The sequence below is a fragment of the Tamandua tetradactyla genome, chromosome 4, assembly GCF_023851605.1.
Source record: "Tamandua tetradactyla isolate mTamTet1 chromosome 4, mTamTet1.pri, whole genome shotgun sequence".
In the NCBI taxonomy this organism is placed as follows: Eukaryota; Metazoa; Chordata; class Mammalia; order Pilosa; family Myrmecophagidae; genus Tamandua; species Tamandua tetradactyla.
In genome coordinates this window covers 62,870,781-62,886,553 of record NC_135330.1, presented here as the reverse complement: position 1 = coordinate 62,886,553, position 15,773 = coordinate 62,870,781, and the positions used below count along the sequence as shown (strand labels likewise).

The following is a 15,773-nucleotide window of genomic DNA, read 5'->3' as shown; positions in this document are numbered from 1 at the left end:
CCACCATGTGGAGGGGTTGAGCGTGCGCCCCAGAAATGGCAGAGAGCCCAGGGGTGGCCCTGATGCCTGGAGAGAGTGGAGCCCAGAGGTGGTCTCCTCGATGTTCCCCGAGGTTGATTTGGAAAGAGGCCGGCCACTGCATAGGCCCTTGGAAAGGGTGGGACTGCCGCCTTCTACAGCCGAAGGATAAATGACTTTCAGACTTGGAAACCCAATGGTGTTTGCCTGCAGATCTTCCTTCCAATTTCTCCCTATGGAAATATCCTGTGAATATCCTCCTTTGCATCTTGGCACTAGACAACTTGTTTTGAGATTCACAGGTCCACAGCAAAAAGAGAATTTTTTACATCTGTGTAAGGTGATGCTTGAAGTTGCCAAGTTGACAAGGGGTGGACATGTGTTAGTTAGATTCAGTTGTCAACTTGGCCAGGTGAGCATACCTAATCTTGTTGCTGCGGACATAAGCCAATGGTACGTGAACCTCATCTGTTGCCAATTACATCTGCAGTCGGCTAGGAGGCGTGTCTGCTGCAATGAGTGACGTTTGACTTAATTGGCTGGTGCTTAAATGAGAGATCGCAACGTAGCACAGCCTAGCAGCTTGGCATTCCTCATCTCAGCACTTGCAGCTCAGCCTGGGCCCTTGGAGATGGAGAAAGAAATCACCCCGGGGAAAGTTGTTGGAACCCAGGGGCCTGGAGAGAAGACCAGCAGAGACCATCCTGTGCCTTCCACGTAAGAAAGAACCTCAGTGGAAAGTTAGCTGCCTTTCCTCTGAAGAACCAACAAAATAAATCCCCTTTTATTAAAAGCCAATCCGTCTCTGGTGTGTTGCATTCCGGCAGCTAGCAAACCAGAACACCCATCTATGATTGTTCCAATCACAGGTCTGTTCCAGCACACTCAAATCTCCCATCTTTTTTCCTAACCAGGTGCACTTAATGCTAAACCCTAGCTTCCCAGAGTTCATCCCCTGTAGCCCTCCAGAGGAACGAAGACTGAAGCCAGTGACTGGGGGCCAGGGCCTGAGGCCTCCCCACATGTCTGAGGCAGAACCAGTCCTCAGCATCAGTAATACCATCCCCTTTTGTGTAATACAGGGCCCTGATGAGCACTTGGGGCACTACAGCTTGCTCAGGTTCACTCTGTTTATTTGGTGTCCAGTAGGCGTAGGAGTCAGACTGCCTAGGTTCAAATCCCAACTCTGTTCTTCAACAACTGTGTGACTTTGGACAATTTCCCTAACCTCTCTGGACCTCAGTTTCCGCATCTCTAAAATGGATCCAATAATTGTGGGACCAGTCCATGACCCACTGGCCTACCTTTGGCTGCATTGTGTTCTGTACGAGTGAATCCTCTGGGATTTTGACCATTCTGATGGTGTCTCCCTTGCCTATATCTCAGGGGTGCCATGAAATTGCTGCTGCTGGCCCTGTGCCAACAAGGGCTTAACTTCCATGCATCATCTCATTTCATCCTCATGGCATGCCCACTGTGCAGCAGAGAGAACAAGGCTTAGAGAGGCATCAGATTGCTCTGGTTCCAAGGCCTCATAGGGTAGGCGGGCCTGGCAGCTGGGTCCTCAAGCCAGCCTGGAGTGGCCTCTGATGCAGACCCAGGGGGTTGATAGCTGTGTAGGGGCTTCTGGGTCTGAGTGGGCATTGCTACCAGGGTGGGTGTCTAGAGGGCACTGTCAAGGTTTCCGTCATCTTGCCAAGGCTGGATGGAGTTCCTGGGCTGAGGCAGAGGCCCTCTATTATCAGGACTTTTCTAGGGCTTGGGTTGAGCTGAAAGAGTTCTTGGAGATCTCCCAACCTCAACCTGAGCAGGACAGAGGGTCAAGTGGAGCCTGGGGTGCCAGGCCTGCCCAAGTCATTAGAAATGACTTTCATTAGAAATGTGAAATTTTCTATGATAATTTCCTCCACTAATCTTTATCCTCCTTTTCCCTTCCCTTCTCCTTCTCGGATGCCCACAACGTGTATGTTCATGGGCTTCGTGTTGTCATTCCATTCCCTGAGGCGCAGCTCGTATTTCTCCATTGTATTCCTGTGTTTTCTTTGGTATGTCCTGTTTCAGATATGCAGTCATCTAGTTCACTAATCCTTTCTTCTACCTCTTCAAATCTATTACTGTAGGTTTTCTTTCTTATTCTCCATCTCTTCTATTGGGCCTTTCATTCCCATAAGTTTCATGATTTGTTTTCCCAAACTCTTGATTTCTTCTTTATTTTGGCCAATGCTTCTTTATATCCTCCCACAACTTATTGATTTGATTGTTGATGAGATTTTTCATGTCTGTTTGAATGTCCTGAGGTAGTTGTTTCCACTCATGTATCCTATTTCAGTTGTTGGTATGTTCCTTTGACTGGGCCATATCTTCAGTTTTCTTAGTACAACTTGTTATTTTTGACTGGCTTCTAGGCAGTTGATTTCCTTAATTATTGTATTGTGGAGATTGTTTTTTCCTCTTTTAATAAGGGTTTTCTTGCTGGATGGCTTTGTTCTCTATCTGTTCTTTGACATTCAATTAGCTTATTGTAAACCTCTAGCCTAGAATTCCTTGAGGGAGGGATTCCACTTGATGTGGGCACCACCTTTCTGTTGGGGAAGGTGCAGCTTTCAGGGAATTAACTGCTTTCACCTGACTAGTTATTTTGTCTTTCTGAGAAGCTTAATTTTTCCCTTGCCTTGAGCAGTTGGAGGCTGAGAAGCAGCTTCTGCCTTGATGTGTACTTTGTGTTTTGGAATCCCATGGAACTGGAGACCTTGGGAAACCTCTACTATAACTTGTCATCAGTCCCCTCATGAACTCATATGTCTTTCAAGCCTTTGTAGCACTCATTTGGGGGGCAGAACTTCTTTGTGGTTCGATTCTCCTACTGGCAGGTGAGCAGCATGGGCAACTTAACCAGGGGCTGTCACATGGTTATCCTAGCAGAACAAGCAATCACCCAAAGGTTCCTTGACAGGAAAAGACCCCCTGACCTCCCCTTCATCACTCTCAAGCCTCCAAAGTCCTGTCCATGAATACCCCTTGGGGAAACAAGAGCCCCTTCCCTACTTGTCTGAAGCTGATGGGCTTTTCCACACTGGTGAAGTATGTCCTCTATCTAAGGAGGTGATGGGAGAGTAGGGGCTTCCAAGTGACTGGAGCAAGATACCTGCTGCCAGGAAACCCCAGCAGAGCCAAACTGTTCCAAGGATTCTCTTCTCAATGCCTTAGGTGGGGAGGAGACCTGGCCTGTTGGCCTCACACCCAGCACGGGTGAAGGCATTGTAAACTGTGAAAGGCTGAGTATGATGGAGATGAACAAAAGCATCTGAGAATGTGAAGCCCCATTAATGGTCAGTCAGTAGGAGGGGAGATCAGAAGTGAAAGCTACCAGGGCCATAGCACACATCCTCAAGGGCCCCTGGGTTTGAGGCCAGGAAATTTAGGACCATCTCCACAGTCCCCAACATGCTAGAAATTCCACTTGAGTCCCCACTCTTGTTGCACGTTAATCTCACAGGCAAATCTGAACATGGATCTCTGAAAGAGGTCCAGACCCCTTCCTGTAACTAGAGGGCTCCAGATAATTGTGAGGCCTTGGGCCACAAGTGGCCAACTCTTTCCCTAGGGGCCAGGAATCAGCATTGAAAGGGGCAAGATCTGGGGTTTCCCTGGATCTGAGTCCTACCTGCACACCAAGTGGAGTCAGAGGCCCTTACTCTGACCACTGCCTGTGGAAGGGCATCTCAGCAGGATTCCAGATGAGTTCTTGGGCTAGGTCAGTAAGCAGGGGTTTATCCACCTCACATTAGAGGGTCTGCTATGACAGACAGTGGCGATATAGATTGCCTGTCTTTGAAAGACACCACCCTGCAGAAGGCTGCAGGTTCAATAGCTATACAACACTGATCTCAACAGCAGCCTGGGGAATTGACTACTGTTCCTCTGGGCAGATGGGGTGATGTGGAAACATCCTGACTCTCCTCATGCCCTGAAAGTGAAAAGAAGCAAAGCCCATCATCTGGAGTGCCCTGAGGATTTGGTCTCCCCCTCCTTGAGCGCATAGTCAATGTGCATGGGGGTTAACCTCAGTCCTGTGAGGCCACTGGCTGACAAGACCCTCAGGTGGAGATGAGAGCTTAGGATAGAGGAGCTGGGGCCAAGGAAAACTTGATGGCACATTGTCTCATCTGCACTCAGTTGAGGAAATCAGCATTCAGTCCTATCCACTCCTCATCCATCTTCCTCTTCCCACTCTAATCCAGAAATTGACAGGAGTCTTTGGTTCAGGGAACCAACTACAGTGAGACAGCTCCCCTGCCCTGCACTGATCTGTGCACAAGCATAATCTATGGGGAAAGAGGAAACAGGAGCAGAAGCAGGGCTTTATCCATTTATTGTCTGATTTAAAGAACAGACTTCACGATTTGGCTGTTGATACCTTTTTAAATTGTCTTAAACATGTATTTCAAAAGCTTTGATGAATTTTATCAGCTCAACCTTGCTCTTGTCACAGGGAAGACATAAAAGTCCTTGCCGTGGGTTGAGGGCTCTGAAAAGAAGAGGTGAGCAAAGGGATAGGAGTGGATGGGGCAGAATCCAAGGTAGGAGACCTCCAGCCTGCTCCTGGAGGAGCAGGGCAGAAGCTCATAAAACACAGGTGTCAATGTAACCAGGGCAGGTCAATGTTTTGTAGTACCTGAAGCTTTCATCACTTGGAAGGTACCACTTTGTTGAATGTAATGCAAAATTACTCCTCAAATCTTCCTGCAGCACCCCCGGCAGTGGGTCACTGCAACTTCATCTTCACGTCATTTCTTTAGATTCAGTTGTCTCCCTTCCTGCCTTTGCAGTCTAATATCATCACATGAACTCTAAGGCCTGTTGCTGAACACATGTGCTTACACTGACCACCTATCAGTCGTATTCCCTCGATGTCGCCGTCATCTCCTGTACAAGACCCAGTCCCTCTTTTCTATAATCCCCCTCCCCCCCCCCCCCCGCAGAAAACCTGCTTGGATTTTTGCACTCTCTGGAGAAGAAGGCTTTCTGTGTCCTCAGAATAAGTCCTCCTCATCTCTAGGTCAGCGTTGAGCATGTGGAAATGCCACCTCTTCTCTCTCCCAGCTACAAGCTCAAAGAAGTCCAAAACCTGCCCCAAGTCCTCTCCATGTTGTTGGACATGCAGAAAGTGTTCCAAAGTTTTTAGTTGAATGACTGCATAAATGTTAGAAGGCTGAAAGGAAAGAGTTTTAAGTATCATTCCCATTATCTCCACTGAGCTGTTGGACGCTAGGCAGCTCAAGTCACCCCTCTTAACCCAGGTGTCAGGATTAAGTGATTTAGAGCTGTGAGGTCTGTCTGGGTATGATGTTTCCTGAGCAGCAGTTTTGATAAGTAGTTCAACTGTGAGCATTCCAGTTAGCATTCCCATACAGGAAGAAGGCCACTGGCCATCCTAGTCCATGCCTTGTGCAAATGAAGACATTGAGGTATGCCTCCTCTCCCATTAGTGAATGTCAGGGATGTGGGCTTCAATGGGATGGACATGCGCCCTCTAGAATTCCTTCAGGTCAGATATGCTGAGGCTGTCATGAGACCACGTGGACCTTGCCCTGTTTTTCATACTCTTCTCCTCCTGTCTGACACTTCCTGAATCCTGTACACCATGTTCTTTGCATTCTTCTCATGACCTACTCCCTAGCCTGCTTCCTCCATGGCCAGCCTCACCGGCAGCATTTTCAGTCTGGGAAAAGGACAAGAGTTTGCCTATCTGAAAGACACCCCTCCCAAAAACCACGTTTCCTTGTTTGAATTCTCTTTGAGGCTGGGCCTTGAGAACCTGTCCTTGCACTCTTCTAAAAAGCTCATACTTTAGCTTCAGCTTGACATAGGCTGTCCATAGACAAAGAAAGCCCTTTTGCACACTTGTGTCTGATTCTAATTATAATGTCAAACCATGGGAAGATGTCATGCCACAGAGCCATCCTATCTAAATTCCATTTAATTTCAACTTTTTCGTGGTGCTGACCCAGAAAGGAATCTACCTTTCTAAGGATGACACAGCCACAGCCAGCCCTTAGGAGTGAGGCATTCCATGTTTTGGAGTGCTGTTGCCTCTGCATGTTAGCTACTCAAAAACCAGCCATGGCTTTTACACTAATGACCTTCAATCCTCATGATGACCCAGGAAGTAGATGGTAGAATGACCCCATTGTGTAGGTGTGGAGACTGGGGAGACCCTGAGATGAGAGTTCCAGTGACTACACCATGGTCACAAGATTTCTAAGAAAGTTCATCTGTGTTAGAATTGAGTCCTCCCTCCTTATGCATGGAGCCCAGTCTGCACCCAGGCCTTCCCAAGTAACTGTGGGTGATGTGCTGTGAGTGATGTGTTGAGGAAACTTGGTCCAGTCAACAGGATAACATGTTTCAGGAGGATGAGCATCAGGAGCCAAGAGGGCCTTTCCTGGAGGACCTAACGGTTGAGAAGTTTCAGTTAAGGGGCTTCAGGAGATGACCTCACTTCCTTTGAGCTGCAGTCCAACGGAATGTAGAACCTTAGTAACCAGGCACCTAGATTCCACAACAGTGCCCCCTACCAGGCTCACTTAGCCAGAGACGATCGACAGTACAACATGTTGTCGTGTTGCTTTGGCAGAGCAGTAGGATCTGGCACGAGAAAACCAAGGAAGGAGACCTTTTGCAACAGATGTAGGCGCTGGCTGAACCCTCCACCTCGCCGCCGCAGTCTGTTGGCCAGGGTGTTCAGGAGGGTAAGTCAAAGTGGCCCAAGGTCAGAGAATTAAGGAAATGCCAGCATTGTTATTTTGCCTCTGTAGCCCCTTAATACTCCTCCTTTCAGTGTGAGGAGACATGAGGAACGGGGTCATCCATGGCCACGTTGGGAAAGTTCATGTGCACTTTGTGTTCAAATGTGAAGTCATGGATGGCTGTTGGGAAGGCAAGTGGTGATGGTGGAGTAATCCCCATGCAACGTGTTAATCCTGGGCCCAAAAGTTGTCATCTCTTATCGATGTGAACTGGGGAAGTGTGCAGATACTTGATCTTTGGTCTGAGCAGGGATCACCATGGCTGCAGGTACTCAGAACTCCCTTTGAGGTAAGAGACATTCAAGTCTTGCTGTCGGTGTGAAAGCAAAGGTGTTCTCGCCATCTTGGTGTTCTTGATGTACTGCCTCCACAGTAGGGAAGAATGAGGTGTGAGCAGGCCCTTCCCCTCCATGTCTTGAAGAGACCCCTTTTCCACAGTAAGGAGGGAAGATCATAAAGGTCCAGTGTGAATGCTTCTGGCTTCTGTCCTGCAAGAAGTTGAATCCCCCCATCTCATGAACGTGGGTGATTTGTGAGGAATCATGTGGATAAAGTGCCTTCCACGCATTGATGCACAACTCCTCGTGACTTCATTATTCCCCCACCTGAGTTCTACTTTGGAGTGTGGGACCTTTTTCTGCTAGATGCATTCCTGCCCCACTTCTTGCCCCAAGGGAGGGAGGGACAGGGAAAGGCTGGTCTGCGTACACCCCCAGCCATGGCCCTCTTCTGGTTCCCAGTGCAGTGGCTAAGCACCAGCTTCTGCTATTCCAGCCTCAGGGTACAAACGTGTCAGCAGCCCAGAATGACCAGCAGGACACCCGCAGCGTGAGAGCCTGGGAAAAGTTCATGAAGCGCATGGCGGTAGCTGTTGCAGAGGGCGACCAGTCCTATGCATCCCTCCTCGTGTTAAATTACCGGGGCTTCTTCACCATCCAGCAGGTCCTGGACCGGGTGTCCAACAGGTGAGCATGGGTTCCTCAATCTCCTAATGGATCTGGCATGCCTGAGCTGAATGTCTGGGGAGGTCATGGCAGCATCTAAACTCAGTTTCCTCCTCTTGCTAGTGGGGCCATGGGACGACCAAGCTGCTGAGGTCAGAGTCAGGATTGAATGATTCTGGGCCATGGAAAGTGCTTCCCCATGCCAGGCTTTCTGGAGAGGGAGCTCGGTGGAGATGGCTTGTCAAGGTTGAGAAATTTCCTTTCCACGGGAAGATGCTCTGCTCCAAATTGACCTTTGGAATCCTCGATTCCCATTCAGAGGAGGTTTGAGATTGCATCAAACTGGATTCTGTCCTCAGTGTGGCCTGAGTTTCCACGCATGCTGGGGGCTGGCAGAGGAGGCCCAGGCCTCACCAGTTATCTGTGAAGGAGCAGCTCAGGGATCATTCGTTCATGTAGGATATAGGAAGAATAAGCTATGTGCAGGCCCTTTGCAAGCTACTTAGCCTACTTCATTGAACAAAACTGCAGAATCGCCTGTGGCCTCCTGCTTGCCAAATCATAGGGGGTCAGATAACAGCAGTCCATGTCACGAGTAGGGGCACACCACAGAAGTGCCATGTGACACCCCCATGTACCCTGCAGGTATGCAAGCAGCTGCAATTGGCCAGACAGGGATGGAGGAGGCCAGGAGGGACTGAAAAAGTGAGTGAACTCTGGGTGAGGAGAGAGGGGCTCCTTCCTCACAGCCCAAGATGGGGAGTGGGGGCCGGTGCCAGGAGGGACTGGGCAGGTCCCTGCATCCATCTCATGATTCTCACTGGGGACCAGAGGTCAGGGCTCCATCCCCTGCAGGGCACCAGGACTCTCAGAGACCCATGCGAGAGTTCCTGAGACACAGGGTGGGGAGTGCTCCCGGAGGCTCAGAGCACACTCCACACGCACCCTACTCTGCTGCCCCTCCACCACGCCAGCAGCACACAGACACAGTTCAGGAGATGTGGGGAGAATTCAGCTCAGAAATCCAACCTGACTACCCAGTCCTGTGAGCCTGGCTGCGGGTGGCTGCAGTGGGCTGTGCCCGTGCCCTTTAGGGTCCATGACAGTTTGAAGGGGAGAAACTCACATGCCTCGCAGAGAAGCAGGCAGGACCTCAGGGCATGAACTCCAGGCTGAGGTGACACGATGGCCCTGGGTAGGCTGAGGCAGGGTCATGCCCTGTCCCCTCATCAGGCAATTGATGCAGTTCCTACCGTGTGCAAGTGCAGTGCCATCGGCTGAGCAGACACAACCACTCCCTGTCCTCATGCTGTTTCTGTTCCAGTGGGAGGTTGCACAGCAGATACAGACAGAAATAGTCTCTCTGGTCCTGCCCAGGAACCCCCACCTGGGAGGGTGGTCATCACAGGGCAGTGTGGCAGGAACAACCATTCCTCACTCTGCGGCCCTGTCCACCCACAGCATCTTCTCCTGCCTCCTGCTGACCTGGCTCCAGGACATTCCTAGTGATTTCGATGAGCCCCCGCACTTTTCGAGCCTGAAGGAACTGGTGTCCTTCGCGCAGGTGGTGCTGCCTGGGTCTGCCCTGGAGAGCCAGGCCCAGGACCGCCTCTTTTGGCTGGAGCGCTCAGTGGCCAGTGAGACCCAGACACAGGGTGAGGAGCATGGAGGTGGCGATGGGTGGGATGTACGGGAGGAGATGGGAGTCACGGGGCCAAAGTCTATTTTTGCCTTTGGGCAGGGAGTAAAGAGGGGCATCAGCCCACCTCCCTGAGCACTTGCAGTCTGAAAGACTTGGTGAGGGTGGCGTCCCTCGGAGAGTCACTGCAGTCATTTCTATGTCGAGAAAGGTCCATAGAAAGCCAGTTCTGTGGTTGCATCTTTCGCCTCTTGGGGCGCGTATGTGAGAGCCAGCATTGCAAACCACGGTACTCCTTTTCCAGGGCTAGTTCCATTGATGGCAGCCAAAATGGTGTCAGATGCAGACCTGAAGGCACCTGTGGCAGCACCTGCAATGCCACCTGCTGATGTGGAGCCACCGTGGCATCTGACAGTCCTCACTTCAACTCCGGAGAGGGAGGCAGCTCTGAGGCCACCTGCCTTGCCACCTTCGGAGGCTGTCTCATCCCCCGATCAGGAGCTGAGGCTGGAGATGTCACCCGCTTTACCAGCAGAGCAGGCGGTGTTTCTGAGGCCACCTCAGCTACCACCCTCAGGCCCAAAGCCTGTGGCTCCTGTGAATCTGACACCTGCTGCCGCACCACCTGAGGCACCCACTGAGCAGCAGGAAGCAGACCGGGTGCCACTTGCAGTGCGATCTGTGGAGCTGCAGTCAGCGCCAGGTGTCACTCCACCAGGAGATCATTGTTGCTCGTCACGTGGGCACCGAGAGCAGGGGCTGAGAGAGGGGAAGGCCCCCATCTTGGCGTTCCCTGCCCGGCTGCAGGCAGAGCAGCTCAGCCAGATCGATGTGGTGAGCATCTGGGATCCTTAGGGGGGAATGTGGTGACTTTTTTCTGGCATCTGCTCTCCCTGAATTGCCATTCCCAGACCTGGGGTCCAAGGATCTGGGTCCAAAACCCAGCTCCACCACTTTCCAGCCTGGTGACATGGGCAAGTTCCCAATTCCTAAGGCCTCATGTTCCCAGCTGGAGAGGACATCACAAGACCCTGCCCTGACCATGTGCGTCACAGCGCGGGACTGCACAGAACAAACATCTTAGGATCAAGGAGAGGTGGACAGGGCCTAGCTGGTTGAGGGACAGAGGGAAATCTCAGGTGTGCATCCGAGTCCAGGGCTAGCCCAGCCATCTGTCCCAGAGGCCTCCACGGCCTCCACATGCATCAGACATGATGTGTCCTGGACATGACGACAGGCTCCACACAAAGGTTCGGGATGTCGCTGCAGCAGGGGACATGCATATGAAGGAGATTAGAGGGAGTCCCACAGCTGTCAAGAGGTGCAGAACGTGCTCCCTGGGCTGTGTCCTGGGCATGAGGGTTTGGAGTCCCCGTCCTGTGCTTGGCGGTGGTGAGGAGGGTTTGAGGGAAATGCAGCTCTCTCCTTCCTGTCAGCATAAGGTCCTGGGTTTTGCAAATGCACACACAAAGCATGAGGGTGGGAAAAACGCCCTGGGCAGTGGTGCTGAGTGCTGAGCTGACGTCAGCTTGGACCAAGCTGGGCAGAGCCAACCACTCTTCACACTCCCAGCAGGACCAGGGGCAAGGGACGGCCCTGTGGGGCCTCTGTTCCTCATGTGGACATGCTGTGAGTCCACACTGTGCTGCCTTCCTCACAAGGGAGCCCACAGGGGTTCGAGAGAGCACAGGAATGTGGTGGAGCGTTACTCTGGTTCTCATGGGAGAAGGCACTGGAGAGAGCACCCTGACAACACTATGGAACACTCAGTTCTCTGGGGCACATTTCATGCCTGCACTTTGCACATGACACAGGAAATTCCGGGTGGCCCGCCCACTTGGTCAATGCCACACCACAGGGAGTGCTGCATCTCGGTTGCATCCCAGTCAGGGCTGGCGATTGGTGACAGCAGCATTTCTGTCAATTGACACCTCCAGGCTGTCCAAACCCCAGTCAGGCAGGTGGGCTGATGGGGTGAGGGGAGGTTGGCTTCCCTGACCGTGTCCACCCTGGCAAGAGGAGATCTCTGAGGAGTCCAAAAGGAAGGTGATACCAAGGAGAGAGCAGGAGAGGCCCCTGTGGGAGAGAGTGAGGGTGCCTGAGGACACCGAGTGTCAGGGTGTGGTTGGCATCCATGACTGTACAGGGCTCCCTCCTTTTTGCACCACTGCTTTCTGTGCCGCTGAGCCTGGGAAGCCTCCATTAGACGTGCCATCGTATGGACCCTGAGTGGGAGGCTTGGCCAGGTAGTATACAAGAGACCCTGATGGTTCACAGTCAAAGGAAAGCCTTGGCAGAGACCAGTTAACGTGGATCTGGGCGAGTTGGTTGAGCAACCTCCTAGTGTTTGGTGATTTGCCAAGAGCCATGGCTGGGAGGTGACTAGCAGTGCTCTTGTGGTCCAAGGGGTTGGAGAGGAACTCAGTAGGAGGTGACTGAGAGCCCCAGATGGTAGCAGGGTAAGTCTGGGTGGTGGAAGGGGCCTGAGGGAAAGAGATTTCAGGGTGGGTGCCTTGGGTCGGTTCCAGCGGGCTAGGGCACTCCATCCCACACCTGATGCCACTGTTTCTCCCCAGCCCACCGTTTCCCACCTGTGGACGTTCCTGTTAGAGCTGGCCTCCCTTCAGTTAGCTCCCATGGACTCTCAGGAAGTGAGTAGGACTTGGGGCCAGGAAGAGGGTATCGAGTCCCATGAGCATAGGGTTGAGAGCCCCTCCTTACACCCTGTGCTCTCAATCCAGGGCCTAGCTCATCCATAGGAGCCTAGGGATCTGAAGCATCATGTCCCCCTTCCAGCCTAGGAAGCAAAGGGCAGGCGGAAGCCAGAGGCCTTGACCCTCTCCCACATCCCCTCCTGGCTGATCTGGGCACAGACTGTGCCTCGGGTGTGGGCATGGGGTGAGAGTGAATTAGGACCCCCCGTGGTGAGACCGCTGCTGAGTCCCTGCCTGCCTGACCTGCAGCCCCCATCTGTATTCAGAGAGGGTTAGGCTGGAAGAACCCTATGCCTCTGCTCAGATTCCTGAATGGGTCTGAGCCCTGGGAAGTCTGGGCTGTCCCTGGTGCCACCACCCAATAGCACACAGGAGAGGGTGAGGGGGCTAGTGTGGGTCTTTTGGAGCCTCTGCTGATGGACCTGGCTTTGTGTCTCGCAGGGGAGATGGATACATTACCAAATAGGACTGAAGGTGAGGAGCTGGGTGCATCACTGCAGGGTTGAGGTGCAGGAGGGAGGGTCTGAGACTCACAGGGCATGACGTCCTATTGCTCCATCCACGTGCAGTTTCTCTCCAGGAGAGTTTGTTTCACAGAGACGAGGTAGAACTTCCCCACGGGGGTGGGGGTGGTGCTGACATTAAGGACATTCCCTGCAGGAGGGTCTGTGAGAATCCTGGGCTGAGACCAGGGAGGCCTTGGATGAGAGTGCAGGGAAGGAGGCGGCTCCTGTGACCAAATCCACAGGCCCCAGCTGCAGCCCCTATCCCACCTAGCAAGCCACCCTGGCCTCTTCTCCATCTTCTTCTTCCCTCTGTCCCAGGGATACAAGTACATTTCCCGGCTCGAGTGCATCCAGGAGGGATACACCTGCACGAACTTTTGCAACATGGAGGAATTGAAGGCCTGGTTTGGGGCTGTGTATCAACTGAGGGAATCTGAGTGGTAAGACCAGGGCAGAAGGTAGCAGCAGGAGGGGCCCGCCGGGAGCTGTGTCTTTCGGTAGCCTCACAGCAGCCCTCTGTCCTGTAGCTACCACCTGTCTCGTGAACGGGAGCCTCTGGCCCTGTTGGCCAGCAACACACTCGATGCCCCAATCCTCCGCGATGCTGTCAAGCCTCGGAGTGCAGGGTGAGTTCCCTTTCCAGGCCGGCAGTTGCAGCTGCCTCAGGGCTCAGTGTCTTTTCGGACTCAGCATCGCCTCAGGGTGTCTACACTTTAGTATTGGAGACCCTTCTCCTCTCCTGCCCAGCCCTGTGACAGCATCATGTCCCCATCGTTCTGGGCCTTTGTGTCCCATGATGGAAATAGGAGATGCTGAGTGATCTCTCTGGTGCCTGGGGTTCAGGTCTCCGGTGGCCTGCAGGAGCCCTTGGCAGGGTGGCCCAAGCGCTGAGGGCAGTATGCACAGGAGGGAGCGGATGGGTCCCTGGCAACGGCCCCAGCTTAGGCGCCCTACTCTCCAGGCCCCAGGAGTTCAGCGCTGAGCCCAGCTGCAGCGGCGCCTCCCTGCCCAGTGTCTGCATCCAGCTTCGGTGTGACCTCAGCAGTGGAGTGGCAGCTCTTTCACTCCCCGGATGTGAGGCAGATGCCTCCCAGGCTCACTCGGAAATGAGTGTGGGCCTCATGTCCACATGCCCTGATGGCCAGGAGAAGCAGGAGTCTGCTGATATTTTTTTAAATTTATGTTTATTTGTTTTATTTTATTTTTGTTTTATTGTTATTTTCTTTCAGTTTTTTTGTTATTAAAATATTTTAACACACGAAATAAAACGTTAACATAATCTGTAATTCACAAAATCATCATTTAGTTCCGTATTCATCATTTCTTAGAACATTTGCATCCATTCAGAAAAAGAAATAAAAAGACAACAGAAAAGAAATGAAATGAAAACAGGAAAAAACCCACGATTATACCTACCGTACCCCTTACCCCTGGCTTTCACTGATCACTAGCATTTCAACCAAAATTTATTTTAACATTTGTTCCCCCTATTATTTATTTTTATTCCACACGTTCTGCTAGTTTGTTGACAAGGTAGATCAACGCAGCATCAGACACAAGGTTTTCACAATCACACAGTCACATTGTGAAAGCTCTATCATTATTCAATCATCCTCAAGAAACATGGCTCCTGGAACACAGCTCTGCATTTTCAGGCAGTTCTCTCCAGCCTCTCCATTCCATCTTGAAGAACAAGGTGATATCTACTCAATGCATAAGAATAACCTCCAGGATAACCTCTCGACTCTGTTTGGAGTCTCTCAGCCATTCACTCTTCCCCCTTTTGTCCGAGAAGGTTTTCTCAATCCCTTGGTGCTCAGTCTCAGCTCCTTCTAGGACTTCTGTCCCACCTAGCCAGGAAGGTCCACACCCCTGGGTGTCATGTCCCACGTAGACAGGGGGAGGGTGGTGAGATGGCTTGTTGTGTTGGTTGGAGAGAGACCTGCCCATGTTTGGGGGTTGAAAAGGAAGGAGAGAGCCCACTCCACCCTTCTTCGCAGGAATGAATGGTCAAGGGGCTGCTTCTAAGTGGCCCTGATGCCTGTCGGCCTTAGGGTCACCCTGCCTGTCTCCAGCTGGTCAGGTGGCTTAGCCGTCCCCAGGGAGACTAGGCCAGTCCAGGCAGCCACTTCCCTCCCACCAGTGACCCGGAGCCTCCCAGCCCCAGGGAAGTTCCAGCCCTGAGCCTTTCCTCCTGCATGGCATGTCCCTGCCCCTTGACAGGCTCACTTGCACTCCCGATCTTATACTGCTCCCTTGCCCCCCAAAGTAAAAGATGTAATTTGGGATGAATTTTGAAGTGCATGATGGTAGTTTGTTTTCACGCTTTTGTCAAAACCTTCCGGGGCATGTTAGCCTGCAGTGTACGGGTGTCTTCCCACCAGTATAAGGCACTGAGTTAGAGTCAAGCCAGGACTAGCTCACAATTTTGCATCCTAGTTATCAAAGTAGAGAAGTTGACAGGGATTCCTAATGCCTTTGCCCTCCTTTACGGTCATTCTTTTAATGGAGTCATAAGGGAATTTCCTTAGCAGGTGTGGAAATTTTAGCCACATGCAGGCCAAAATGTTTAATTCTTGGCTATTCGAGCAAGTTGTTCCCAATTTAATGATCCCCAGCAGAATATTCCTTTACAATGATAGTTTCACTTGCTGTCTAAGTAGGGCTCTTAGAGAGGTTTTGCATGCCTTTGAATGTTTGACCTTTTGCTAATAGTTTAATTGCACTGGTTATTTCTCAGTGTTCTTCTAGGGATTTCAGGATTTTGGATCCTGATCTTTTATTTATTTATTCATTTTTTAGCAAAAATAACCATCACATTTGGTTTGGCCTCTGTCTCCCCCCACCTCTCATATTTTTTTGGTTCAGAATTTTCAGAACTGACAGCCTGCCACCTCTATTTTATTCTCTGTCTTATTTGGTGTTCCTACAAGCCTGTTATTCGATGGGAGTTGGAAATCTGCACACTCCTCTTTCACTGCACCTTCAATTCTTTTGTTTTTGTAACATGTGCTCCATTTCCACCACCATTTCTGGTAGTTCCGTTCCATACACACTTAAAGGGATGTTTGCACAGCTAATCATTCCAGTGTCCTCTCCTTACAGCAAAGAAGCAGGCCACCCCAGGATTCCTCTTGCTGGAC

At 51.5% G+C, this 15,773-nt stretch overlaps 1 protein-coding gene across 3 annotated transcripts; it reads left to right on the top strand.

Moving 5' to 3' along the window:
* Nucleotides 1-5,932: 5,932 nt before the first annotated feature.
* Nucleotides 5,933-13,889, top strand: LOC143680935 (uncharacterized). 3 transcript variants are annotated; one of them, XM_077157542.1, is made up of 10 exons: nt 5,934-6,770; nt 7,602-7,792; nt 8,417-8,476; nt 9,233-9,426; nt 9,715-10,244; nt 11,987-12,061; nt 12,566-12,598; nt 12,949-13,070; nt 13,158-13,256; nt 13,592-13,889. In XM_077157542.1, the coding sequence occupies exons 1-10, from the start codon at nt 6,633-6,635 to the stop codon at nt 13,872-13,874; spliced, it is 1,725 nt and encodes a 574-aa protein (XP_077013657.1). In that variant the 5' UTR covers nt 5,934-6,632; the 3' UTR covers nt 13,875-13,889. The 3 variants fall into 3 exon arrangements, with proteins under 3 accessions (XP_077013658.1, XP_077013659.1, XP_077013657.1); XM_077157543.1 differs by lacking the exon at nt 12,566-12,598 and having other exon boundaries at nt 5,933-6,770; XM_077157544.1 differs by lacking the exons at nt 11,987-12,061; nt 12,566-12,598 and having other exon boundaries at nt 5,933-6,770.
* The last annotated feature ends 1,884 nt before the right edge of the window (nt 13,890-15,773 follow it).

What these genes read in the sequence shown, in the direction of transcription:
- LOC143680935 (XM_077157542.1), top strand. Translation starts at nt 6,633, where the DNA reads ATGTTGTCGTGTTGCTTTGGCAGAGCAGTAGGATCTGGCACGAGAAAA. An exon ending in CAGTGAGACCCAGACACAGG is followed by an intron (nt 9,427 to 9,714) that starts GTGAGGAGCATG and finishes CTCCTTTTCCAG; the next exon opens with GGCTAGTTCCATTGATGGCA. An exon ending in GTCAAGCCTCGGAGTGCAGG is followed by an intron (nt 13,257 to 13,591) that starts GTGAGTTCCCTT and finishes CCTACTCTCCAG; the next exon opens with GCCCCAGGAGTTCAGCGCTG.